The 27501-nt window shown below is 38.3% G+C and overlaps 1 protein-coding gene across 4 annotated transcripts in view; it reads right to left on the bottom strand.

Moving 5' to 3' along the window:
• Nucleotides 1-262: 262 nt before the first annotated feature.
• LOC149222306 (formin-like protein (DUF1421)) overlaps nucleotides 263-27501 on the bottom strand; it is a 92048-nt gene continuing 64809 nt past the window's right edge. For 3 of the 4 annotated variants that reach the window (XM_089385356.1, XM_089385355.1, XM_089385358.1), the window contains 2 exons: nucleotides 2240-2302; nucleotides 263-1851 (listed from right to left, as the gene is read on the bottom strand). In XM_089385356.1, coding sequence (XP_089241482.1) covers nucleotides 493-1851; nucleotides 2240-2302 — 1422 coding nt within the window. In that variant the 3' untranslated portion in view covers nucleotides 263-492. The remainder of the gene's footprint in view (nucleotides 1852-2239; nucleotides 2303-27501) is intronic. The other variant, XM_089385357.1, reaches the window with a different exon arrangement.

Here is a 27501-nt window from a genome sequence, read left to right as displayed (position 1 = left end):
AGAATATTATCTTTTAGTTATTTTGAATTTCAATTTTACTGTCAATTTACCTTTCAAAAGCTTCTGCATTTCATATTAGTCAGTAGCTAGTACTTCTGTATTTCAATTTTCAAAAGTGCACTTGGACCAATGTATTACAAAAGATTGTAATGATTTCCCACAAGCTGTTTGGTAGTAAACTCCAAACTTTTCACAAGGCTTCCACAACTGCGACTAAATAAGCCACCCATAACAAACAAGTTCAGCTCACGGGGACCCCTGCTTTAGCTCAAAATATATTTTTATAGGTATAACAGACAAGCAAATAAATTTTAATGTGGAAGGTACAAACAAATACATCATTATAGATAAGCCCTAGAAATGGTAATTGACCAACACTATACTACATTTTCTTATCCTAAATTCGGAATTTAATCCAGTTAAAATCCAAACAAGCAATAAAGAATATACAAACAAATAGTAGTTTAAAGCATAGTCACTAATCATACTTTATCAATTGTACCAGCCTCTTTGTGATGGTCCAGCAGTGCTGCTGTTCAATCTATCTAGCACAGTATTCATATCCACTGGCTGACCATTCTCAGTCAATTGTTGTATTACACCCCGTATTTGATCTCTTGGAAAACCCATCGTTGCTACCTGTTCAACGAACTGCTCATCATAAGCCAGACCAGATGGTAAATGACCTCCACCAGAATTAGACACCATATTCCCAGTTGTTTCTGCGTATTGTTGAGCTTGCTGAGCAGATGGAAATCTAGTGTAAGTTCCTGGAAAAGGATTCATTTGTGGGCCCGTAGAAAATGTTCCATATGGATTAGTAAGAGGCCTGGGAGGCAAATTATAGGTTGAAAATCCATGCATTGGATGAATAGGTGGGAGTGGCAATTGACTAGAACTAACACTGCTATTATCACTTGTTTGAGATCCACCTTGACTAAGCTGTGGACGTAGTGTCTGTGTATGAAGCGGCCCTTGTGAAGATGGCGGGATAGTCTGAGTAGGATTTCCATAATTATATATTGAAGGTTCAGATGGAATACCAGAAGTGACCCCCTGATAAGACAGCTGTGTCTGTCGGTGTGGAGTTGCAGGAGTATAAGAAAATGCTTCAGGAGAAACTCCATTAGTTTGGCCTTGATAAATATTCGGGCGCAACTGAGCCTGTTGTTGAAAATGTGGCTGTTGAGAAAGAGGCTGTGGTTGCATTTGTGTTTGTTGCTGTGGCAATTGTTGCCCTTGTGACCGTGGAATCTGTGGTTGTACACTTTGGTTTGGAATGTTATGAATATGTGGTGCTTGATTCATATATGGTAGATGCTGAGCTTGTTGTGGCGGCAGCTGTAGAGACTGCTGAATATGTGGCAACTGAGTAGTAGCCTGTGGAGCATGAGGAGACTGATGGATCTGCCCCTGCTGTTGTGGTGACTGTTGATAGTATGACTGCATCGGCATTACATTAGGTTGCTGTTGGAGTTGTCCTACTTGCTGCTGTGGTAAGGACGTAACCAGAGACTGCTGCGCCATATTTGCTTGAGAAGGTAGCTGCTGCTGTGGTGGAGTCTGACACTGATCAGAATTTGGCAGAGGAGGATGGGGGGTGGTCAGTTGCTGAGGTGAGGGTAGAGCAGGCAGAGCAGGAAGCGAAGGTCGAAGCTGTGACTGAATACTTTGAGGTTGAAAAGTGTGTTCCTGTTTTCCCTCAGATAGAGAACTAGATGCACGAGATTTATCTTCTGAACCATGCAAGTTGTTGGATGATTCTTTCCGTACAAGCTGAAGCTTCACTAATTCTGTCTGTGCCTCTGTAATCTCCTGCTTATCGCGCAGAATTTGTATTGCCCTGTGAACCTGCTTTCAGCATTATCATAGATAGTTTAACTAACAAGTTGAAGATCTAATAATGTGAAGCACATAGATAGCTAATAAAAATGAAATATCAAAAGAAAAGCATGTGCTTTTTAAGTCAACGAGAGATTAAAGCTAACAAGGAAAAGCATGTGCAGCCAGCGAAGGGCGGGTATACCCAAAGATTTATAAAATGAAACAAACTGTAAGACACGATTTGGTGAATATTTAAGAAACATTATCTGTAAAAAGCACCAAAAAATATCTCAATATGCCACTTGCTTCACTCGAAAACAAAATGAAACAAAACCTGAAACAGAGACTGCTTTAAAAACTTCAAAACAAAGAAAAAGGATTTGGGAGAAATCTCTCATGGATTGATAAAACACACCATGCAACATACAGTGAAAAGAGATATATGAAGCTTCACGGAATTGCCACTTAAACTCCATCCCTGAATAACAAAAGAATTAAACACAGATCAAAAGTTTTTATACTATCACATATGTCTTCCATTTGCAAAGAAATCAAAGCCCACTCTTTGCCATGAAATGGAGTGCCATCTAACTCACAAAATGCAGTCCCACATAACCTTATGACTTTGGCAGGTGAGAACTTGGGATGGAAGCACTAACTAGAAAAGCACATTGATGGGCTTCACGAGATTGCTAATAGAAGGGACTTTGAACTTGATGGCTTCCTTCATGAGTCATAAGTTCTATAAAATTATGAGAGACTGGACTTGACATATTTTTGTTCAAATTGTATAAGAGAGCTATCCAATCAGAACCTCCTGAAACATTATAGACCAAGAAAATCTCAAACCATGCCCTCACAAAGGAGAAAAATATTAAAGCATTGAGAAGAAATCTGTCAAATTTCCTAATATTTTGCATGGGAACATCTCAAAACCATGTTAAATGGACCTTAGATATAGTGGAACCATTACAAACAATACCTACTGAAGGAATATGTATCTTGAATAATTTGATTGAGTTGTATGAACATATGGAGTGGGCATAAACATTGCTCAAAACATTTTTTCATAAGGACAGACATCGCCAAAGCATACGATAGAGTAGAATAGAACTTCTAGCCTTTTGGCATTTACATGATTAAAACAGTAAAAGGCTAAAAGCAATCTTCTTTGATTCTTGTTCAATATTAATGGCCATCAGCATGCAATCTAACAGACTAGCACCTAGCACCAAATCTCTATTATTCTGTAATATAATGGTCTTTGACTATCTCATTGCTTACCAAGCTAGCATAAGAAATATGACAATTTTTTCTTCCAGGCAACATCAAACTACATTGAATCAGTGAGCTCTTTGTGGACTGCCTCCCCATCATCAAAATAATGAAGATTGGAATACAATCAGATGCAATCAAACTTTCTATAATACCTCAAGTATTTTCAGTGTGCAAGTTAACTTCCAAAAAAGCTGGCACTTGCAGAAAATACCATTTGGCTTGAACTTCTCACTCATGGTGCTGAATCACTCCACAGATATAAATAATCACTAATTAACGTATATTACAACAACGACAAAAAAAAATGGAACATGGCGTTAGGCTTGCAATCAACCACCCTTTTCTAAGTTTTAATTCCAATCTTTCCTTATTGATTGCTGGCCTGGATGGACCTGAAAAGTGGCAGCCCTTGTCATAAGACTTGACAGGGAGCCATTGTGGAAAACTCTCAGCCTGATAACTCTATAGTAAATACAGAAATCACAAAGGACTCTGGCAGTGATAATGGTACTTCGAAAGGCATAGAGGAAGTTTGTTCTAAAAGTCAATCGTGTAATGACTCTTACCCATTAAAAGTGGCTAACTCATAGCAGAAATAAAATTCTCCACATTGGTCAGCCAGCCAGCCACCAGCTCTATGATGATCCACAAATAGCTTTACTTCAGGGCTCTCCACATGTGCTCCAGTCAGTGCTCACTCCCATCCAGCATACTTTTTGAAGGAAGGTGAGTCATCTATAAGAAGTTACATTAACCATTTCTGTAATAGTGTGCTTTCATTTAATGTTTGGGGCATACTAATATGGATCACAGGCCAAGCTGTATGATTGACTGCTCTTGATTGTACCTTTGCTCACATACTTGGAAGATTATCCTTTGTCCCTAGTCCAATGTGACCTCTGTTAAGGCCCTTTTCTTCCACTATTAGGAGGGGCACTAATAGGAGGCATTGATTGATATAGCATGCCCAAGGTAATCTATACTTACTACCTTCCATTTCTCCCTTATATCCACTTCCATTATGTGGGTTGATTGTCATTGGTCATTGAGACCCGCACCCTATATCCTCATCTCTAAGACAAGGCCCAGAAAATTTGCCCTAAGAGGTCGATGCAGCTGAAAGAATGATAAAAGCATAAAGCCTCAAAATGAAAGAAAATGAAAAATGCAAAGGATGGTTGGAACATGTAACAAGCATGTGGGCAAAATCCTAACATGAGCTCTACCCCCCTCAATAGCCATCACCCAGATCTTAAGCATTTCATGCTCTCTCTAAATAAAGGAACTTATGAATGTCCCAACCCCAATAAATGATAAACTACTAGATCTTTAAGGGGTATTTGAAAAGCATAGACTAAGTTGGGTCACCTAATCTATGCATGAAAGAAAAACAAATCATTAAGTAAAACACGGACCAGAGGGGTGGAAAAAACAGGTTGAGAAAAGGGCTAACTCATGCCTCCATAATTGCTGCCTCTTATCATTATTATACTCGAAATGTTGGACCTCTTTCAGCTGATACCATGGCTATGGCCATCTTCCTTGAAGTCTTTCCTTTACCATGACTACATTATCATATGCATCTATGGATTGATGGGCTTAGCTAAGAAATGTCTCTCCCCTTAGGGGCCAGAAGTACCTAATAGACTAACTTCATAATCATCCCTAACATAAGTGTGATAACTTGCTTACAAATCATTAGATAGAAAGACATTTCAAGGAAAAGTTTGTGTGTGTGTTTTTTTGTGCCCCTAACATTGAATATGGTCCACTATGATTGTTTAAAGGTTTTTATACCTAATGAGATTTAATCTCACTTGATCTTGAGAGTATGTTTTACGAGGTTTCAAACAGATACATTGAATGTCCCTTGAGGGATGACTTGTCAATTCAAGCCTCACATGGATGTATAGCCCCCTTCTTCAACTCCAAATGCTGAAACACTGAGCCATAAATCAAAGATGTTAGCTTGATTGATGATGTCCCCAGAGGACCTAGGATGCCCCCAAGCTAGCCTTATACCTAATTGATGGGTGTTTCCATGTTTCAAAACCCAGAAGAAGATGGAAATCACTTGAGATGATTTGGGAGGGATGACACACTCCTTTTTTAGTCTAATTGATAAGCCCCATGTTAACCCAAAGACCCCTTACTAAGCCCCAACTATTAAGTGATTACATTTCTATTGTTATATTGTTATGTAGGCTAGGACCCCTCATGGTCCCATTTTATTATATTTGTACCATTTGTCTCCTATATATATAGTATATACCAGTGTTGATAGTATCGATATTGGCAAAATATCGGCGAGGGTCCAGAAAACATCTTATCAGCAATATCCGCGAAAATATCGGCAAGCACAAAAAATGCATAATATATTCATTTTTTTCAGATTTTTAAACATATAAAGCAATAACAACATGAACTAAACACATTGGCACATAAATATGAAGAAAGCACTGATATATATGATGTCAAATAGAAATCATACATCAAACTTCAAAGGCGATACCAAATCTTGTTGATCCCTAATAATTGTCCAATCAAGGACTCAAACAAAATAATGTCACATATCCTGTTGTTCCCTGATAATTGTCCAATCAACGACTCAAACAAAATAACATCACATATATAAAATTATCTCATCATCATGAGTTATAAACTTACATGTAGCAAAATAAATAAAACTAGCAACTATCTATCTAAGACCAATGCCCTCTACCTAGCAGTTATCTCTCTGTCTTGTTCAGCAATTGCTTCAAGAGCTTTTTGTATAACCTCCGCACTAGAAACCATACAAGGCATTACATCTGCATCATGTGCAGGGAGTCTAGCTAGATGGTATTTCAATTGCGTAACCCCTCCTGAAATCTTGGTCCCACACAATTTGCATGATATATATGCCCGATTTGCCCCACCAACAGGCTCCCCATACTCCCAATATGGGTCCAAGGCTTTTGGCATATTTGACATTTGTAGTGAACTAATTCAAACCTAGGGCACAAAAAAAAACAAAAAATTGGCATTAAACCCCCCAACACAAAAAATAATAAGTAATAACCACCTCAATTAAAAAAATTACTACATTTGCTTTTTGCAATGTGAATGAAAAATGGCAATAAAAGGGTGCATAAGAAAGTTGAAAAAAAAAATGAAGCTTCTTGTCCAAATATGGAGAAAACCCCTGCATTGGCTCATGGGCATGAAAATCATAGCAAATGGAAAAAAACAAAGAAACAAAATGTTGGTAGGCAAAGAGGCAAGCAAGCATAACCTTAAATCTATGAAAAAATCATTAACATAGGGGTTTTTAAGAACATACCCGTTAATGGAAGAAATGAAGTTTGTCTCATTGTTCTTCAATCTTTGATCCACAAAAAAATCTTACTTGGTGGTGAAAATCGTTGTTTGATCCTCAATTCCTCCTTGACAACCACTACAAAACTCTTCCCCTTCCTTCTCCAACACTCAGAAACAGAAATGAGAAAAAAAAGACAAATTTCCCATTTCCTAGCCACGGCTTAGCCTGCTCGGCGATATTTTTTATCGCCGCATGATATTTTGCCGAGATATCGGCGATATCTCGGAAATATCTCGATATTTTTGGGAGCCAAAATATCGCGATATTTTCTCAGCGATATTTTGGCTTGCCGAAAATATCGCGATATTTTCGATTATTAGCGATATCTCGCTAATATTATCATCACTGATATATACTAAGGAGATCTAGTCTTAGGAGCATCAAAAATTGTCGTATTCATTGTATTTATTGTAAAAGGAGGTTGCCCCTCGAAGTGGACTGTAATTATTGGTTTCATATCATTTTAAGGCACAAGGATCATAACTGTCAGGCCACGAGTAACTCCATGAATGAATTGATGTTTTGCATTAAGATAGAAGATGAATATATGCATGGAGAGAGAGACTATTAGGTTTCATCTCCTAAAGTCTCTTCGTCTTCCAATTCCCTTTATTTTGCTATTTACAACATTTAAATGGATTTACCTAATCCCAAAGATTAGGAGTCAACATTCCCCCCTTAATCCAAAGGGGTGTTGGTGAGTCCAAGCATCATTCTGAATCTTTCAAACTTTTCCCTTCCAAGCGCGTTGGTGAATATGTCTACAACCCGCTCATTTGTGGAACAATGTCGTAGGTGGATTGTTTTGGCCTCAACATGATGTCGAATCAGATGGTATTTTATATTGGTGTGCTTGGTTCAATCATGGAAGTTTGGGTTCTTGGCCAACTTTATTGCAGAATGTTTTCAATCATAGGAAGAGTTGAATGCACCTGTTTCTCCTGAAAATCTTCCTGAATTTTCATGACCCACACAATTTCCTTCGTTGCCTCAGTTGCTGCCACATATTCTGCCTCAGTTGTGAAGTCTGTTGGAACTAATTTTTTGTGTGGCCTCCAAGAGACAACTCCTAATCCAAGACTAATAACATAGCCTGTATTAGATACTCCAATTTCTTTATCTCCATCGAAATCTGAATCACAGTATCCAATGAAGTTGAAGTCACCCACCTGTGTATATTTGAGTCCAAGGTCTTGAGCTCCCTTCAAGTAATTTAGAACCCTTTTTGCAGTTGACAAATGACCCTCACAAGGCCTTTGCATAAACCTGGAGAGGATTCCAACAGCAAATGAAATCTTTGGTCTGGTGGTAATCAGGTAGTTGAGACTTCCTACTAGTTGTCTGCACTTTGTTGCATACTCAAATTATTTTCCTTCAAAGGATGTGAGCTTTAAATTTTGTTCCATTGGAGTAGTTAAAGGATTGCACTCAGCCATGCCAAACTTGTTTAACAAATCTCCAATGTACTTCTCCTGAGAGAGGAATATAAACATTGGATGTTGGATCACTTCAATACCAATATAGTAGTGAACATTGCCCAAATTTATCATTTCAAAACCTTTCCTCAGTTCCTTCTTTATGGATGCAATGTAGTTCTCATTGTTCTCTATCATCAAAGGATCATCTACATACACGACAAGATATACAACTTTTTTGACAAACAAATTTGCATCATCAACATCATAATGTTTGAAATTGAGTTTCAGAAGATGCTCAGTTAATTTCTCGTACCAAGCTTGCGGTGCTTGCTTGAGGCCACACAAGGATTTTACAAGCTTGCATACTTTGTGTTCCTGATGCTTCACAACAAATCCTTCTGGTTGAGACATAAAAACATTATCTTTCAAATCTCTATTCAAGAAAGCAATGTTTATATTCATTTGATGAACTTTCCAATCGTTCTGAGCTGCCAAGGCAAAGAGTGTCTGCATGGTAGCCCATTTTGTTGTGGGGGCAATGGTTCCTCGTAATCGACCCCTTCCTTCTGTGCAAAACCTTTTGGCACAAGCCTAGCTTTATGCTTGTCAAGTGAGTCATCTGCTTTATATGTGTTCTTGAAGACCCACTTGCAGCCTATTGGTTTGGTTCCCAATGGAGGATCAACCAGTGTCCAGGTGCCATTCTTTATCAAAGCATCATATTCTTTTTGCATCACTTCTTTCCATTCATCACGAAAAGTGGCTTCTTTGAAGGAAGTTGATAAGAAATCCGTAGACAAATTCAGTTCACAATTATAAGAAACATCCATATCAACAGGTGAATTAGGATAGTCTACATCACCTCCATTTTGTCTGGTTGAGCTTCTTTTACCTATCTTTCCAACCTCATCGAGAAGAACAATTTCCAGTGTCTTTGTCAGCCATTTTGGAGGACCTTTTTGAGATGGCCCAGGATGCTCTATTGACTGAGAGGGGGGCTAAATCAAGATTAGTCTCCCAATTATGTCAATCACATCACTCGAAGTGTCATTAGTGGTTGGAGCTTCATGCGGGGGAGAGAGTGCTTCAGAAGAAGATTCCACAGATTGATCCAGTATAGGGATCCCCCCTTCAAGATGTGGAATCTCATTATCAAACTCTTGAAAAGACTTTGCATGTCCGAATCTATCCAAGCGATTATAATTGTCAAGCCATGCGTAACTCCACGAATGAATTGATGTTTTGCATTAAGATAGAACATGAATATATCCACACACAGAGAGACTATTAGGTTTCATCTCACAAAGTCTCTTCGTCTTCCAATTCCCTTTATTTTGACTATTTACAATATTTACATGGATTTACCTAATCCCAAAGATTAAGAGTCAACATTCCCCCCCCCCCCTTAATCCAAAGTGATGTTGGTGAGTCCAAGCATCATTCTGAATCTTTCAAACTTTTCCCTTCCAAGCGCGTTGGTGAAGATGTCTGCAATCCGCTCAATTGTGGAACAATGTCGTAGGTGGATTGTTTTGGCCTCAACATGATGTCGAATCAGATGGTATTTTATATTGATGTGCTTGGTTTGATCATGGAACATTGGGTTCTTGGCCAACTTTATTGCAGAAGTGTTGTAAATCAAAAGAGGATTTGAATGCACCTATTTCTCCTGCAAATCTTCTTGAATTTTCATGAGCCACACAATTTCCTTCGTTGCTTCAACTGCTGCCACATATTCTGCCTCAGTTGTGAAGTCTGTTGGAACTAATTGTTTGCATGGCCTCCAGGAGAACTCCTAATCCAAAACTAATAACATAACTTGAAGTAGATACTCCAGTTTCTTTATCTCCATCGAAATCTGAATCAGAGTATCCAATGAAACTGAAGTCACCCACCTGTGTATATTTGAGTTCAAAGTCTTGAGCTCCCTTCAAGTACTTTAGAACTCTTTTTGCAACTGACAAATGACCCTCACAAGGCCTTTGCATAAACTTGGAGAGGATTCCAACAGAAAACGAAATCGTTGGTCTGGTAGTAATCAAGTAGTTGAGACTTCCTACTAGTTGTTTGTACTTTGTTGCATCCTCAAATTCCTTTCCTTCAAAGGATGTGAGCTTTAAATTTGTTCCATTGGAATAGTTAAAAGGATTGCACTCCACCATGCCAGACTTGTTTAACAGATCTCCAATGTACTTCTCCTGAGAGAGGAATATAAACTTTGGATGGTGGGTTACTTCAATACCAAGATAGTAGTGAACATTGCCCAAATCTATCATTTCAGAACCTTTCCTCAATTCCTTCTTTATGGATGCAATGTAGTTCTCATTGTTCCCTGTCATCAAAAGATCATCTACATACACCACAAGATATACAACTTTTTGCCAACTTTTTTGACAAACAAAGTTGCATCATCAAGATCATAATGTTTGAAATTGAGTTTCAGAAGATGCTCAGTTAATTTCTCGTACCAAGCTCGCGGTGCTTGCTTGAGGCCATACAAGGATTTTACACGCTTGCATACTTTGTGTTCCTGACACTTCACAACAAATCCTTCTGGTTAAGACATAAAAACATTATCTTTCAAATCTCTATTCAAGAAAGCAGTGTTTATATTCATTTGATGGACTTTCCAACCGTTTTGAGCTGTCAAGGCAAAGAGTGTCTGCATGGTAGCCCATTTTGCTGTGGGGGCAAAGGTTTCCTCATAATCGACCCCTTCGTTTTGTGCAAAACCTTTTGCCATAAGCCTGGATTTATGCTTGTCAAGTGAGCTATCTGCTTTATATGTGTTCTTGAAGACCCACTTGCAGCCTATTGGTTTGGTTTCCAATGGAGGATCAACCAACGTCCAGGTGCCAATCTTTATCAAAGCATCATATTCTTTCTGCATCGCTTCTTTCCATTCATCACGAAAAGTGGCTTCTTTGAAGGAAGTTGGTTTGAAATCCGTAGACAAATTCAGTTCACAATCATAAGAAACATCCATATCACCAAGTGAATTAGGATAGTCTACATCACCTCCATTCTATCTCGTTGAGCTTCTTGTTCCTATCTTTCCAACCTCATCAGGACAAACAATTTGCAGTGTCTTTGTCAGCCATTTTGGACGACCTTTTTGAAATGGCCTAGGCTGCTTTGTTGGCTGAGATGGGGCTGAATCAAGATTTAATCTCCCAATTATGTCAATCACATCACTCGAAATGTCACTAGTGGCTACAGCGTCATGTGGGGGAGAGAGTGCTTCAGAAGAAGATTCCACAGATTGATCTAGTATAGGGATCCCCCCTTCAAGATGTGGAATCTCATTATCAAACCCATGAAAAAACTTTACACGTCCAAATTTATCCAAGCGATCAAGTTGACGCTCAACAACATTGTTAGTCTTTGAAGACTCAAGAAATATCACATCACTAGATATTATAAACTTCATATTCACTTCATCATAGAGACGGTATGCTTTGGAGGTATTTGAGTACCCCAAGAAGATACATTTTCGACTCCTTCCACAGAGTTTGTTTCTATGTTCCTTAGGTATCAAGGCATAACAGGTAGAACCAAAAACCCTGAGATGCCTCACTGAAGGAATGTGGGCATACCACATTTCATAAGGAGTCTTGTTATTGATAGCCTGATATGGACACCTATTCTTTATATACACAGCACATAGAACTGCAACACAGCCCAAAACATCAACTTAACATTCTTGAAAAACATCATTGGACATACCATATTTAAGATTGTCTTGTTCATTCTTTCAGCTGCTCTGTTCTATTGGGGATTATAAGGCACACTTGTTTGATGTTTGATCCCATGTTGGCGAAGATGGTTTTCAAATTCATTTGAAGTACATTCTTTTCTATTATCAGTACGAATAGAGTCAATATGAGATTGTGCATCATTTTCAATCTATGCGTGAAAGTTTTTGAATGTTTCAAAAGCTTCAGATTTGTTCTTAAATAAATAGACCCAACACATTCTGGTGTAGTCATCAATAAATGTCATCATATGTTTATTACCATTTGCAGAAGGAACACACATTGGGCCACATAAATCAAAATGAATGAGTTCAAGTTTTCTATGTGCTCTAGAATGAGAATCATGAAAAGAATGTTTGTTGTGCTTTCCGAAGATACAAGCATCACATTGCTTAAGTTTCCTAGGAATAGTTGGCAAACTAGTAACGTCATTTTTCTTCAACAAACGAAGGTTGTCATAGTTCAAGTGTTCAAATCTAGCATGCCATAAAAGACTTTATGGAAATGTACCTTCATCATAGTGAGAACTGTATGAAAAATTTTGTGCACGAGCAGAGGTTCCTCGCATCTTCAGAAGTCTTTCTTCTTCTATCCCAGTCATGAATGGAGTGTCCTTGCTAGCAGATGTGGACCAAAGACAACAAGTTTATCCTTAGCTCCGTGAGGTATAGAACATCATGCAGAAGAAAATCTGGAAGACCAAGCAATTTGAGCCTGATGGTGCCAAGCCTTGATGGCTTGATTTTTGACTTGTCTACAAAGTAAACTGCTCCATCAACATTATCAATGAATTCTTCAAAGAAATCTCTTCTAAAGTCATGTGGCAAGTTGCTCCTGAATTAAGCAACCAAGCATCTTTCCATGAAGCAAGTGAAGCATTGAATAAGTCTTCAGTTACTCCAATGTTGTAATGTGCCACAACATAATGAGCAGACTCAGGTGCTTTTCCTTTCCCTTTACTAGGTGTTTTACCCTTTTCTTCATTTCTTTCCTGCTCGATTTTGTCCCAAGGTAGCTTACATGTGGAAGCATCATGTCCATCTCTATTGCATTGTATGCAATGAATATCAGACCTTTCTCCTTGGAAATGTCTGCCCCCCTGCCTCTAAAATTCTTCCTTCCTCTTCCTCTTCAACCACCTCTTCCTCTAGAAGAATTTTGTGCATGATTCTTCTCTTTTTGTGCAAGGCATACAACTTCTTCAGAAGACTGAGGCGTTGTCTTCTTCCCAGAATCCTTCTCTCTTTCAGTAAACTTCTTCTCAAGGAAGTAAAAGGAACTCTCGTTAAGTTTTCCACTTGCTTGCAATGACTCAAGATAATGTGAATAGGTGGGATATAGTGCCTTGACATAAGTTATAAGATATCTATTTCAACACCAATGGCTTTTATGTAATGCATAAAGGTTCTTACTTCTAATGCTAAGGCAAGAGCGTCATCATTTTCAACACAAGATTGAACAATTTGATCATCAATTGAACAAATTCAAGTTTAGAGTGTGAGTCATACAATTCCTTCAACTTCTTTAAGGTTTCAAAGGCATTTGAAAATGGAGAAATATAACGACTCACCTCTTCATTTACTGACGTTGCAATCAAGGCATAGGCCTTTGTTGTTCTTGTTTTCCCAAACGGCAAGCTCCTTATCTGAAGTAGGTTTTCCAGGTGCATTGCCTCCTCCTCCTTCACAAACCCCTCAGGTTTTTAATGAGCTTGTTTTCCACAGCTCATTAAAAATTAAGGTGTGTTTTATCTTTCAGGACCACTCATGATAGTTCTCTTTGCAGGAGAGAACCATTCCAACTATAGAGATTAATGAATGCATCTTCAACAAAAGTTTTCACTCAAGAAATTAGGAGAAAGTGATAAATTAAACCACAATTATTATTTTTTAATCCTGGAAGTGTATAATAATGCAGATACTCATGCTCTGGATGTTTTTAGTAGAATAATTTGTATATACAACCTCATTCTGACCCACTTCTAAATATAATATTAGCATATATAACTAAAACACAAAAACAACAGTGTGCTCTCTCTCTCTATATAAGATGGCATCAAATTATTTTTTATGAAATTCCATCACTTCATAGCACTGAAAAATGTGACTTCAATATCATTACAGAGTTCGTTTCACCTGTTGAAATCGTTGTGTCAAATGTAGTATTGAGGAAGCACTAAAACTTGGGCCTGAAACTAGTCACACCTCATAAACCAACGGTCAGACCAAAGGTAATTTCTTCCTCTCAAATCGCATCCAACGCTTCAATCATCCACACCAACTAAATCACCTCTCAGAAAATCCCACAATGTTTCAATCCTCTCAAACCGGAGGTGGATTACAAGTGTGTGTTCTCGAATCACTGCATTTCAGGTTGTAGACCTCTGTGTGGATTGATTACAGATGCCAATGACCACAAATGACTGCAAAATGTGGGAAGAGTATTGTGAGTCGAATGCATCTCCAGCTAAGTGTAGATATTGGATGCAAGATTAGAACTGTGGTAACATAATGTAAATATGCAATGGATGTGGAAGATGTAGTTGGGAAGAAAGTTCTTGTTACAGCAAATATAAGTTCAAGGGATTGTTCTTTATCGAAGATTAAATTCATTCAATGCAAAAAAAAGTGCAACACAAGCTCAGCGTAAGGAAAAGAAACTCTAGAGACGGTGCCTCGATTAGGAGTGGACTCCAACAGAAATATGACATTGACCAGTTTTCATGGAGGAGCAGCCAACATGCGTTGGGAAATACAGAGAAATGCTCATCAAAAAATACAGGGAAACGGTATCTAAAACCAACACACAAAGCTTTGGATACCAATTGACAATCTACATGGATTTACCTAATCCCAACGATTAGGTGTCAACAATAACACTTGGTATCAGAGTTCCTGATCTAAGGCCTTCGCTGTCTTCAAATAGGTCATCGAGGCATTTTCACTATAACCCTTTTTTGGAGGTTTCTGACAGTGAAACCTAGAGAAGATTGAGAAAACAACTCGGGAAATCTCTCGTTCAAGTTTCAGATCTTAGTTCGCTATATTTTCGGAGATATGGTCCAAGGAAGTTAGGGTCACTGAATCTCCTAAATTCTATCTCAATTAGTTCGCCATTTTCGCTATAACTATTTTTTGTGAGGCTTCATCCCATGAAACTTGGACCACATTGATACAAAATCGTGAGGAACATATGGTTTAAGTTACAGATCTTGGTTCGCTATATTTTCGGAGATATGCTCCAAGGAAGTTAGGGTTTTTTCTCTAGAAATCAGTCTCAAACAGGTCAGTTTGGCTTTTGTGATGTAACTTTTTTTCTTTAAAGATTCATAAAGTGAAAAATGGATCACGTTAAGAAGAAATCTCAACAAATAGTTGGTTCCATTTTTAGAATTTGGTTCGCAATATTTTTGGAGTTATACTCTATGGAAGTTATGATCATTTTTCTTAGGGCTATATTATTCTTTGCTTTGATAATTGCATTTCATTATTTCCATATTTAAATTTACCCCATAGCATCATATCATTATTCAGATTTACATCATTATTTGGCAACATATGCAACTATGTCAAAAGAACAATATCTTCATCAATGCAGCGGAACATAAAGGAACAATAGAAGAAAAACGTTCACATTGAGACACCAAGATTGGTCAGAGACTAGGGCAAACCCTTTCAAATTCTTCTTCTTATTAGATTGTCATTGAATGATTCAGCAAAAGAGAGTACAATGATCCATACCTTCATCCATACAACTATCTAGCATAATCAACTAAACAATATCCATAAGATGAACCCAACCATGTTAATAATCCAAAAACACTAATTCAGAAACCTATAGTCAATTGTCACTGTCAGTAGTCAACCACCAAACTATGCGGTCAATAAGCGAAAACTTCAGTCAACTGAAAAATTCAACCTTTAGGTTCCAGTCGTAGGGAAGATGTGTCATGCATGCAGCTAAAAGGCTTTGGTCGAAATTGCTCCATGACATGCATGTTGCTGCAGTGGAAATTTCTACATGACATGCTTGCAGCTGAGACCTAAAACCTTAAAAACAAAGATGCGAACTTCGGACCTTGCAATTTCAGACTTGTGCAAACCAATCTCCGCGAACTTACCTCAAACCTGTGCGAGCCAAACCAAAGAAGAGAATAGAAGAATGTTTCATGATCATGTCCAAATGAGGTTGAGTTCACTTGTATTTATAGCCTTCCAAGAATGTCCAATTTGCTTTAGGGCCAACCTGATCATATATGCACATGTGGGCTTTAATTCAAAAATACACCTTCCCTTGTCCAAATTGAGCACTTCAATATTCAAAATTAGTCCTTTCGAAAAGAAGAATCTCATCCCATGTGTTGAATTTGTCACTAAGCTACCAAATTAACACTCCCTCTCAGCTAGGAAGAAATTCCAATGCAATCATGTAATCATCGCAAGTATCTTGTCATCAAATCATATCCAATCTCAAGTATCTCATTATCAAATGTCGTCACTATTCATCTCGATTCATCTTTGTTTCTCCCTGCTTATCTCTTGATTGTCTTTGCTCACATGTTGAACATTCTCGAATCTAAAAGAAGAAGAATTTGACATTGGAGGGGAGCCTAAGCTACCACCCTCTATCACATCGGAGAACACACCTCAATCCGAAACAATATCAGGGAGCACATCTCAACCTGAAACTACATCGGGGAGCACAACTCAACCCGAAATCACTGCCAGCGGGGAGCTTAATGCTACCACCAAAGAAACATCAAAGATCTTATCATCAGAGAGCCTTGCTCAACCTGGAACCATATCAGGGAGATCAATCTCAACCCGGAATCTCATGGGGGAGTTAGACATCTTCAACTCTATATTGCGCAATAGGTGATGGGGAGCACATTTCAACCCATCCTATTGCCCACAGATCTTCCCAACAATGACCCTCAAGAGTCATGTGGTAAAACAATTGCATCATAATTCGAGCTTGGGTGAGATACCCGACTTACCAAAGGTAAGGATCACACAATCCCAAGCCTCCTCAACCTGTTGGCTAGACAGGAAGGGACAATCCCAACAAGCCCAGCTTGCGGGTATGATGCCAACTGGGATATACTCTGCATACACCAAGATAAGGGAAGATACTTGACTCATCAAAACGAACGAGGATCACACACACCCTATAGGTTACAATAGGGGAGATACCCGACCTACTACAAGAGTAGGGATCACGCACACCTATTGTCTAAAGTTCCCTCAACCCCGGGAGCCCTCCATCTCCATTCCTCACCGTGGGAGCTCAGACAGGGGGAAGAGTTGGCTCAGTGTTCTCGATCAGTCCTGCTCTCTGTAAATTAGAGACATATCGCCATATGCTCATATCTAGTAACCATCATGTCTAAATAGCAGCGGTCTCATGTTCATACAGGACATCAAATCAAATATTATATTAGAACAAAAATATATATATCACCTCTCATGGAAGCAACAACCACAAGCCTAATCTTGTCTCATACAGTAGCACAGTCTCAATATATGAAGGTATCTTGGTCCCAGCAATATACGAGATTCTCTGCCAATCAAATCCACCTCATTAGTATTGCAATGTATTCCTGTCATATCCAGAACATGCTCAAACAACTCTCCAAAGAGCTTCCTCATCCTGCCTCACAGTTAGCCACGCTAGCAACATCGTACTCAACCTTGGCGGCTTCTCATCCAAAATATCATGGCAGATCTCATAGTAAGGCAACACACAAATGTGCTTATATCATCAATCATGATCCTGATCAGCGTCAGTAAATCCATGTAGCCACATATCATATGAAGAATATCTCAGACCAAAAAATTGATCGTCCCATGCAAATATCTCGAAGTGTGCTTCGCAGTAACTCAATGCGTATGAAGCAGCTCAATCATGAATTGATTTAGATTCTATGCAAAACATATATACGGACGAGTGTTCACACGGAACATCAATGCTTCAATCAACTATCGGTTGCCAAATCAGGTTCAACAATATCTCTTCATAACTTCTTGAAAATCAAACGGAGTGTCCAAGGATTTGCATTTCCACTTTCCAAATACTCCTCAACAGCGTCACGATACAGATTTTCTTTTCCAAACTTCAGAAAGTGATTCATCATGCCATGATTCATTATTCTAAGCTTCAGAAGCCAACTCCCTCTTACTTTGATCATCAAAGGCTCATTACCTGTCAAGAGTAGACCAACATATAAAACCAAAATCAAAGTCATAACTTGGACCCCTTTTGAAGTAGAGGTTTGAATCGGCACATCTTCCTGGCTTCACCAAATGACTGTCAATGTGGGCATATCAAGCTCGGGGAGCTTACTTCATACAATGCTTTCTGCAAACATAACACTTTACCAAGCCAATATGCTCATCCTTACATAAATCAATATTATGCAACCAAATCAACTAAGTCAGCTTATCAAAGTTTAGATGTCAGATCAAAACTAATATCATTGTAACAAGTTCTTTGGACTAGGTGACAGGTAGAGTTGACATCCACATATCAAGTTATGACTTCATCTATTTTCATGCCAACAAATTGTCATTTACCAAGCAATATCAAACCAAACTTCATCAAGTCATCCTCATGATCATAATATAAATCATTTTTGTCACTAGATGCAAATGCATACACCAAGGATAAGTCATGCAAGTTCCATCCATTTATTGTGAGATTACTTCATACTAAATCACAATTGTTTATACTTCAACCATTGTGCCAAGGACAATGAGGCCAATACAAAACCATTATTGAATACCAATATTAGTCATTGAAAGTTACTATGCTCACATAGCACTGTCATCAAGGCAACTCATCAGATATCAAGTCAAAACCCTAATTTGTTATCACAATGAGTTCAATTAGTCCATAACCCAAAAACATATGAAGCATCATGTCAATGTTCTAAAGCATATTTATGAACTATCAAGCATCATGTCATTGTTCATCTATATTAATCAGCCAGATCTTGTCAAACCCTTGCAACTATTATCAAATATTGTCATACACTAGCTTCAATGATCAAATCAAAATAACATACTAATATGCATATTTCGGTCACCTGCAAACACAAGTTTAGTCAATACATTCACATTCTCTATAGTAAGTCAAACATTCAAACTTCCTGCTCATGGAATTTTTTGATGTCTGCTCCATATCTGAAGGATTGTCATACTATTGGTGCATTCTTGATTTTATGCATAAGGCTTTAGTTTTGTGACCTACAAGCATAACTGCACCCATAGGCTTTCTTCCGTGCGGTTGAGAGGTTACAACCGCACCCTCAAGCTTGCTTCCATGCGATTGAGGCTCGGAGTAAGGAAAACCCTCTCTTCTTAAACCAAAACTTGATGCAGACCACCAATATCATATATTTGTTTATTTATGTCCAGTAAACACACTTCAACAGTAAAAAATCTTCCGTATATTTAATGCAAATGATAATAGGTGAAAGGATCTTATGAAGAGTCTCCCTCTTAATGAGCAACCACTTTAGACTTCATCATTATCAACCTGTCTATAATATCGTCATGCATCAGTAGGAATGTTAGATCATGTAATCAAACTATATCAAGTTCTCAAACATATATCCATCATGGTCTTAACATTTTAACATCAGTTATCTCATATGAACATGACACCAAATTTTCATCAAGAGTTAGAGTCATGTGATTAGGGCAGCTAACAAGTTTATCATCATACTTCAAATATCATAATTCCTACATCACTTCTTTATTATATTATTCAATCATCGGGATAAGACATCTGGATTTATCACATTGTTCAATTCACTAAGCTTATCAAAACAAGGTCAACAAGAAGATCTCGAGCAACAATCTTATTGTTATACTTCTATCATCATGGTTATCATGCTTGTCACAAGCATTAACAATAGTATCAAGTCACCATATCAAAAACAATGTATCTAGCTTGCTTCATAAGATCTAGAAATTCATCATGTAAGATACTTTGCCAAGTATACCAATATATCAAAAATCAATGTTTCTAAGTAGTTTTACCATGACTTAATAGAATGTAAGATACTTGTTCAATACCAAGTGCATTGTCTCATCATAAGTACCATGAATCAAACTTTCATATGCATGAGCCATTTGTGAAGGTGACATTCCCATTATACCTTAGGGCTTACCTTGACATCCTATATTGCAGCTATAACCTTGAAATAAAGCACCATGCATACCTTGAGTGCTCAAATATCTATCCACCTTCTTATTTTACATGGGCAATTGTAGCACTTTGTCAACTTTTCATCATGTGTCTCTTTTCCTTTTCCAACGCTAGTTCTTCTTTTCCTGCACTAGCCATGATCTTTAAGAAGGATCCACTTATCACAACTCATCAGGAGGTTAGAAGCATCCAAATACTCAAATATGCATGCAAGAAGTATAATTTATAATCAAAGCAATAAACTCAAACAGGAATAGAATCACAAAGAGGTAACATAAATCTAAAAGGTACTTATCTTAATGAGAGGTGAGCTCTCCCTCTTGAACTAGCCTTCAAGAGTCATCACTATCCATTGACCATATAACATTGTAGCCTTGAATATTTCAACCAACTTCATCAGCGACCAGGCCTAATAAAGACTATCCCATCTAGGGCTTCATCAAATCTGACACAAGTGCTTGAACGTCTTCACATTAGTCATGCTAGGGTTTCTAGATTGCATATCGCAAATCTTTGCCATAAACTAGGGTTTGGAAGTTTATTCCAAACCCTAATCTCATAATATCCATCAAACCCTAATAACCAAATTGCCTAGAGTTTCCTCAAACCATAGTATTCTTTTAGGTCTCCTCCATCTCCTCTTACATCCATCAAGGGTGTCTTAATAGGGGCGATCTTCAGCCCAGCTCTAAAACCATGTTAATTTTTCTTAAGGCTATATTATTCTTTGCTTTGATAATTGCATTTCATTATTTCCATATTTAAATTCACCCCATAGCATCATATCATCATTCAGCAACATATGCAACTATGTAGAAAGAACAATATCATCATCAATGCAGCGGAACATAAAGGAACAATAAAAGAAAAACATTCACATATAGAAACACTAGGATTGGTCGGAGACTAGGGCAAAACCCACTACAGAGAAAACCCTTTCAAATTCTTCTTCTTATTAGATTGTCATTGAATGATTCAGCAAAAGAGAGTACAATGATCCATATCTTCATCCATACAACTATCCAACAAAATCAACTAAACAATATCCATAAGATGAACCCAACCATGCTAATAATCCAAAAACCCTGATTCAGGAACTTGTAGTCAATTGTCATTGTTAGTAGTCAACTACCAAACTCTGCAGTCAACAAGCGAAAACTTCGATCAACTGAAAAATTCAACCTTTAGGTTCCAGTCGTAGGGAAGACGTGTCATGCATGCGGTTGAAAGGCTTCGGTTGAAATTTCTCCATGACATGTTTGCTGCTGCAGTTGAAATTTCTCCATGACATGCCTACGACTAAGACCCAAAAACCTAAAAACAAAGATGCGACCTTCGAACCCCGCAATTTAGGACTTGTGCGAATCAATCTCTACAAACTTGCCACAGAACTGTGCAAGCCAAACCAAAGAAGAGAATAGAGGAATGTCTCATGATCATGTCCAAATGAGGTTCAGTTCACTTGTATTTATAGCCTTCCAAGGGTGTCCAATTGGGCCGACCTGATCAAATATGCACATGTGGGCTTTAATTCAAAAATACACTCTCTTGTCCAAATTGAGCACTTCAATAGTCAAAATTGGTCCTCTCGAAAAGAGGAATCTCATCCTACGGTTGGAATTTATCACTAAGCTACCAAATTAACAAGTTAGGGCTTGTAAACACACATGAATAAATTTTAAATAAGTCAGCTTGATATTTTTGATATATCTTCTTGTCTGGAAATTTTTGAAGTATGAAATTTTTAGTTATTTCAGGAGACATATAGAAGTACTTAAAGTGCAAGTTCTAGAATTATATTTCAAGAATTGGACGTGTGGCACGCTATACAAATTTGCTCATGGGTAGAAGCAAAAAAATCAACAAGTTTTGGGAAAGTTACTATAACTTTCAATTGGCATGTCAGATTCAATTCACACCTATGGAATTGCAAAAACCACATACCGAAGTATTACAAAACAAATTTTCAAATCCAGAAAGCCTCAAATCTCAAAAAGATATATCAACAAAGCTCTAGGCATTAGATATTCTCCAAATTAAGGTACGTAACTTACTAGTGACCTAGCTATTCATTACAAGATCCATTTTTTTGTTGTGATAAAGAGGTTGGCTATTATTATTTACAAACATGCCTCCAAAGAAAGCTACCACACTAAGTAAATCTACTAAAGGCCCATCCTTTACTCATGAAGAAAGTGAAGACTTACTTAGGTTATCTCAATTAGAGAAGAAAGTTAATGAAATGGATGGTAGTATGTTGAAAAAGGGGGATTTCCCAAGTTCTCAAGAAAAGCTTAAAAGAAAAATGGAAAAAAAGATGAACAAAAATAAGGGAGGGAGTTGGAGACCGAAGGAAATCATGAACATAAGAAGCATGTTGTTGAGAATCAATCTCAAGTATGCTATCACAATTGGGAAGAAAAATTTTGAATCGCAGAACCATAATCATGAATTTTCAATTCAAGATTCACAACATTAGAGCTTCAAGTCAGCATTAAGGAACCACTACATTCTGAAGATTGATATGAGGAACTTTGACGGTAATGATCCTGTAACATGGATATTTTAGATGGAGCATACACCAAGTGGCATCCTTAAAATAGGTAAATATTGCATCCATGTTTTTAGAACAAGACCAACATGTATGTTATCAATGGCTTTGTGAAAGAAAAACGGATTTTGTTATATCTTGGCCCATTTTTACAGAAGAATTGATAGCACATTATGGGGATATTAACAGCGACACATTCTTTAGTCGATTTACCAAAAAGGTCCAATTACATCTTTGACAAAAAGGCCCAGTTACAGAGCACATTCAACAATTCCAAAAGTTGGATATCAGAGTAAAGAATATTCCAAAGGATAACTTGTTAGCCCTATTTATGGGAACTTTAAAGTAAAGCATCCAACACAAAAGTTGAAAGTAGCTATAGAGAAAATCATGCTCCCTTTCCTAAACCAACAAGGTTGACTCCTCAACAAATGCATGAAAGAAGAGCAAAGCGACTATGTTTCAACTGTGACAAGTATAGTAAAGGCCATAAATGCAATTAGAAGAAATTATTCTACATAGACTGTGAAGATCAAGAAGATCAAGAACTAAGAGCTTCACAAGGTCTAGAGCTAGAAGAGGCTACTCCAAAAAATTTCTTGTCATGCATTAATCGGCATCAGTACTCCACAACCTCAGGATAGAAAGATATATCAAAAGGCAAAGGATAACAGTATTGATTGATTCAGGTAGTACCCATAACTTCATCAATTACAAATTGGCAAAACTTCTTAATTGCTTTATATATCCAACACAAGAATTTCAAGTGATGATTACAAATGGAGGTACCAAAAATTGTTTAATGATCTAAATTGGATCCAAAAAGAGTTATCAGAGAACCATGACTGTATCAGGTCGGGACAGACTTCAAAGAATTAAGAGCAGCAACCAGAAACACCTCTAAACAGTGGCAGTTAGCAGCCAGTGTGGAATGACGAGGACTTCGGTCAAATCACGTTGACCGAGGCCCATGGAGACTTCGCCGAAGGCGAAACTAGCCCCTGGGAAGCCCGGATTTGGAAAAGGAGGGAAAAACCCCTCAAGGAGAAGAGGCCCCGAATGCTCGGTCGCATGAAAGCCAGGAAAACCATGGGGTAAAGGCTAAAGGCAAAGGTGGGACCCGCGCTCCAAAAACCGGCAGTATTTATCGAGGGCACCCTTGGGCGGTAAGCAGTTTTGGCGAAAACGGAGCGATTCCACTCAGCGCCCGACGCGTGGCAAGTGGAGGAGAGAGAAAACCGCCACTCATCGCGCGCTAATAGTCGAGCAAGTCAACCGCGCGAAATGTGCAAATGGCGTCGAATCTGGAGGCCCTAGATCTAACGGCGGACATCACACCCAATAGGAAAGCCAGAATCGACAGGGGATTAAGCCACGATCTATAAGAATTTGATGTCCGATTTGACCGACAAGGTGGCAAATGACTCATTCCACGACGTAACGGAAAAACCAAACCGACGAAGCAAGTTGGCGCAATTGCAAGAGGACAAGTGGCCACTCCCTGTGAGCCTGATGATGATGCCGAGACAGGGAACTCCAAGCGAAGCTGTAGCAAGCGATCCGATGGGAAGTGGAAGGGGAATCAAACAGCCATGAGCTCGAATGGCTTTAAAGCCATGAACAGACGAAGCAGAAGACACCGAACACCGAGAGGAAGACGGAGAAGAAAAGGAAAAAGACAGAGAAAACAAAGAAAAGACAGTGAAGCAAAAAAAAAGCAGAAAGTAGACAAAGGGCCGAGCTGACCAAAGGCAACGTTGAGCACCAGAGAGCTTGAGAGATTCAAGCCATCCCTGAGATCTATCAGGACTGAGCACCACATTGGGCTCCTTCCATTAAAGACCAGAGAGGTCAAAGAGCTGGTAAGGAAAAGAGTATGTGCACTTTAGTGGCTTGGGGCATCCAAGAACCACCCTGCCAAGCAGATTCTGTTTCGGGAGACTCACATTGAGCTCCTTCATTGTAATTCTCTGCTTCAAGACACAATAAAAGAAGGCCACCACTGAGAGCTGGACCGGAGATGTAGCCCTGGAGGATAGAGTGAACTCCTTATTAAATTCTTGTGTTCTTGTATTTGCTTACTGTATTTCTCTGTTGTTTTCCATTTCAAGTGTCTGTGTATTTGCAATCTGATCGATCTGTTGCCTAAATAACATAGACACACACAAGCACATGAGTCTATAATACCTTCAATTAATACTTCTTAACTGAGATCACTCATAGGGGGATTTTCAGATCAAGTGGTATCAGAGCTTTAGGTTGTAAGGTTAGACAAGCTTGTGTTGGTTTAGCTGTTGAATGCTCACTAGATCAAAGCTCAAATTAGGAGAAGAGAGTTGGTCGAAACTAATCCTGAAATTGGGAGAGTCTATCCTCGGAAGACAATGTCAGAGGAAGGTTCTGTAGGACCAGACCCTCAATTCATAGAAAGTTTCCTAGCCATAAAGTCCATGGTAGAAGTAATGTATAAGGACTTTAGAAAGCATAAGGATGAAGGTTCATCGGGTTCTAATCAAGATAAATAAGAAGATGAGTCTCACTTCCAAAAGAAAAGGGAAAGAGGAAAACTTTCTCACACCTCCTAATAGCCGTGTGCATAATAAGAAAGCATATTTTATTAAGCTAGATGCTAAATTTGATTTGCCTATATATGATGAGAATTAAATGCTGAAAAGTTGGACAATTGGATTAGACAAATTGAGGTTTATTGCAGAGTACAAAACATCGACTCGGACAAGAGCAAAACTTAGCTAGCAAGCCTACGCCTAGGAGGCACTGCCTTGGTTTGGTGGGAAGACAAAACCCAAGCTAATAGGAAAAGACATGGTAAGACCATCTCTGACTGGAGTGAATTTATTTCTGCAATCAAAAAGCAGTTCTATCCATTGGCCTACATGCAACAAGCCATAATGAGTTGGCAGACTCTTCAGCAGTTGAAAGGGAAAAGTGTGCAAGGGTACACTCAAGAATTTAGAAAGAGAGCATTGATTCTAGGAATCTCATTAGATTCGCCAGAGACTCTTTTGAAGTACATTGGTGGTCTACACAGCTACATGAGGCATACCATCCTCATGTTTAATCCCACTATTATAGATGAGGTATCTGTACAAGCTACTCATCTAGAAGCTAGAGTTACGAATGGAAATCCAGAAGTTCACGGACCATCCCAACCCACTGCAAGCAAGAGCAAGGAGAAAAGAAAGCATAAGTGGAGAGCAAAGAAGGCTAACACTGCACAGAAAAGCAAAGGTTCATGCACTCACTATAAGGATGGGCATGATGATGAGCATTGTTGGATTCTACATCCAGAGCTGAGACCTAAGAAGTTTGAGGGCAAGAAGAACACTGTTGCAGCTATTTAGAAAGATTTGGGGTCAGACTCGAGAGATGAAACAACAATTGCAGCCACAGGTATGAAAGGTAAGAATTCTGAAGCATCTACTAATAATTCTGCTCAATCGGTTATTGATGAAGAAAATGAGAGAAAAGACATGAGCTTTTCCATATTCGAGTTGTTTCCAAATATCAAAAGATTGATACTTTGTTTGATTGTGGCTCACAAGTAAATTTAATTTCTGAAGCAATTGTAAAGAAATTGGGATTAGCAACTACACCTCACAATAAACCATACCCATTAAGATGGTTGAATGATAAAGCACAACTACAAGTGACTAGACAGTGCAAACTCAAGTTTTCTTTTGGGTCAGCATTTGTAGATGAGGTTGAGTTAGACATAATTCCTTTGGATATATGTGGAATTGTTTTAGGAAGTCCTTACTTGTATAATAGAAAAGCTATTTTCCATAGAGCTAAGAACAAGTATCTGCTTGTTAAAGATGGAATCGAATACTTTGTAAGAGCTCATAAGCTCAAGAATAATTATACTCTCATAAACTCAGGGCAGATGAAAAGAATGATAAATTCATGCAAACAATTCTTATTGATGGTTGTAAAGGAAAAGAAACCTAATAAAACCAATGTATTTGAGGGTTGTAATGCTAAACAGCGAGCTGATATAGAAAAGGTTGTTTCAGAGTATAATATCTTGTTTCAAGAACCTAAAGGTCTGCCACCCAAGAAGGAAATAGTATATGATATTATTTTGCAGCAAGATGCTCCATTGCCTAACATTGGAATGTACAGGTTGTCTGCTTTAGAGAATGCTAAAATCAAGACGCAGGTGTAGGAGTTGCTCGAGAAGGGGTTCATCAGACCTAGCACATCACCATGCGAGTCACCAATCGTTTTGGTGAGAAAGAAAGATGGCTCGTGGAGAATGTACATTGACTACCGAGCACTGAATAAGATAACAATCAAAAAGCGTTATCCCCTTCCTCACATAGATGATCTTTTAGATCAACTGAAGGAAGTTATTTATTTCACCAAGCTAGACTTGCACAGTGGATACCATCAGGTCAGAGTTGCAAAAAAGATGCATGGAACACTGCTTTCAAAACAAAGCAGGGATTGAATGAGTGGCTGGTTATGCCTTTTGGCTTAACTAATGCTCCTGCTACTTTCATGAGATTAATGAATAATGTACTCAGACCTTTTCTTGATGATTTTGTTATTGTGTATCTGGATGACATTCTGATTTTTAGTAAAACGTGGGAAGAACACTTAAAACATGTTAAGCAGATACTAGATGTTTTGAAAAGAGAAAAACTTCATGTTAAACTCTCAAAATGTGAATTTGGCAAAACATCTGTAAATTATTTGGGTCATATAGTAGGTGGTGGTGAATTGAAAATAGATCCCTCTAAAGTGGCAGTCATTGTAAACTGGCCCAAACCTAAGTCTGCTACAGAAGTGAGAAGCTTCTTAGGAGCAGCACAGTATTGGAGGAAGTTCATTTCTAACTTTTCCTCCATTGCAACTCCCCTACATGCTTTAACAGGATTGAACAAGGTGTTTTAGTGGGGAGGCAAACATCAAAAAGCCTTCGACACCTTCAAAGAAAAGATTAGTACAACACCTGTACTAGCACTGCCTGATCTGCAAAGACCATTTGAGATCCAAACAAATTCCAGTGACTATGCCACAGGAGCAGTGTTGACACAGCACGGTAAACCCATATGTTATGATTCTAAGACTTTTAATCCT

The sequence above is a fragment of the Pinus tabuliformis genome, chromosome Q (assembly GCF_031772625.1).
Source record: "Pinus tabuliformis cultivar Carrire ecotype Pingquan chromosome Q, CPIR1, whole genome shotgun sequence".
NCBI lineage: Eukaryota > Viridiplantae > Streptophyta > Pinopsida > Pinales > Pinaceae > Pinus > Pinus tabuliformis.
Note: the sequence above shows the minus strand (reverse complement) of the source record. Positions and strands in the feature narration are given on the sequence as shown.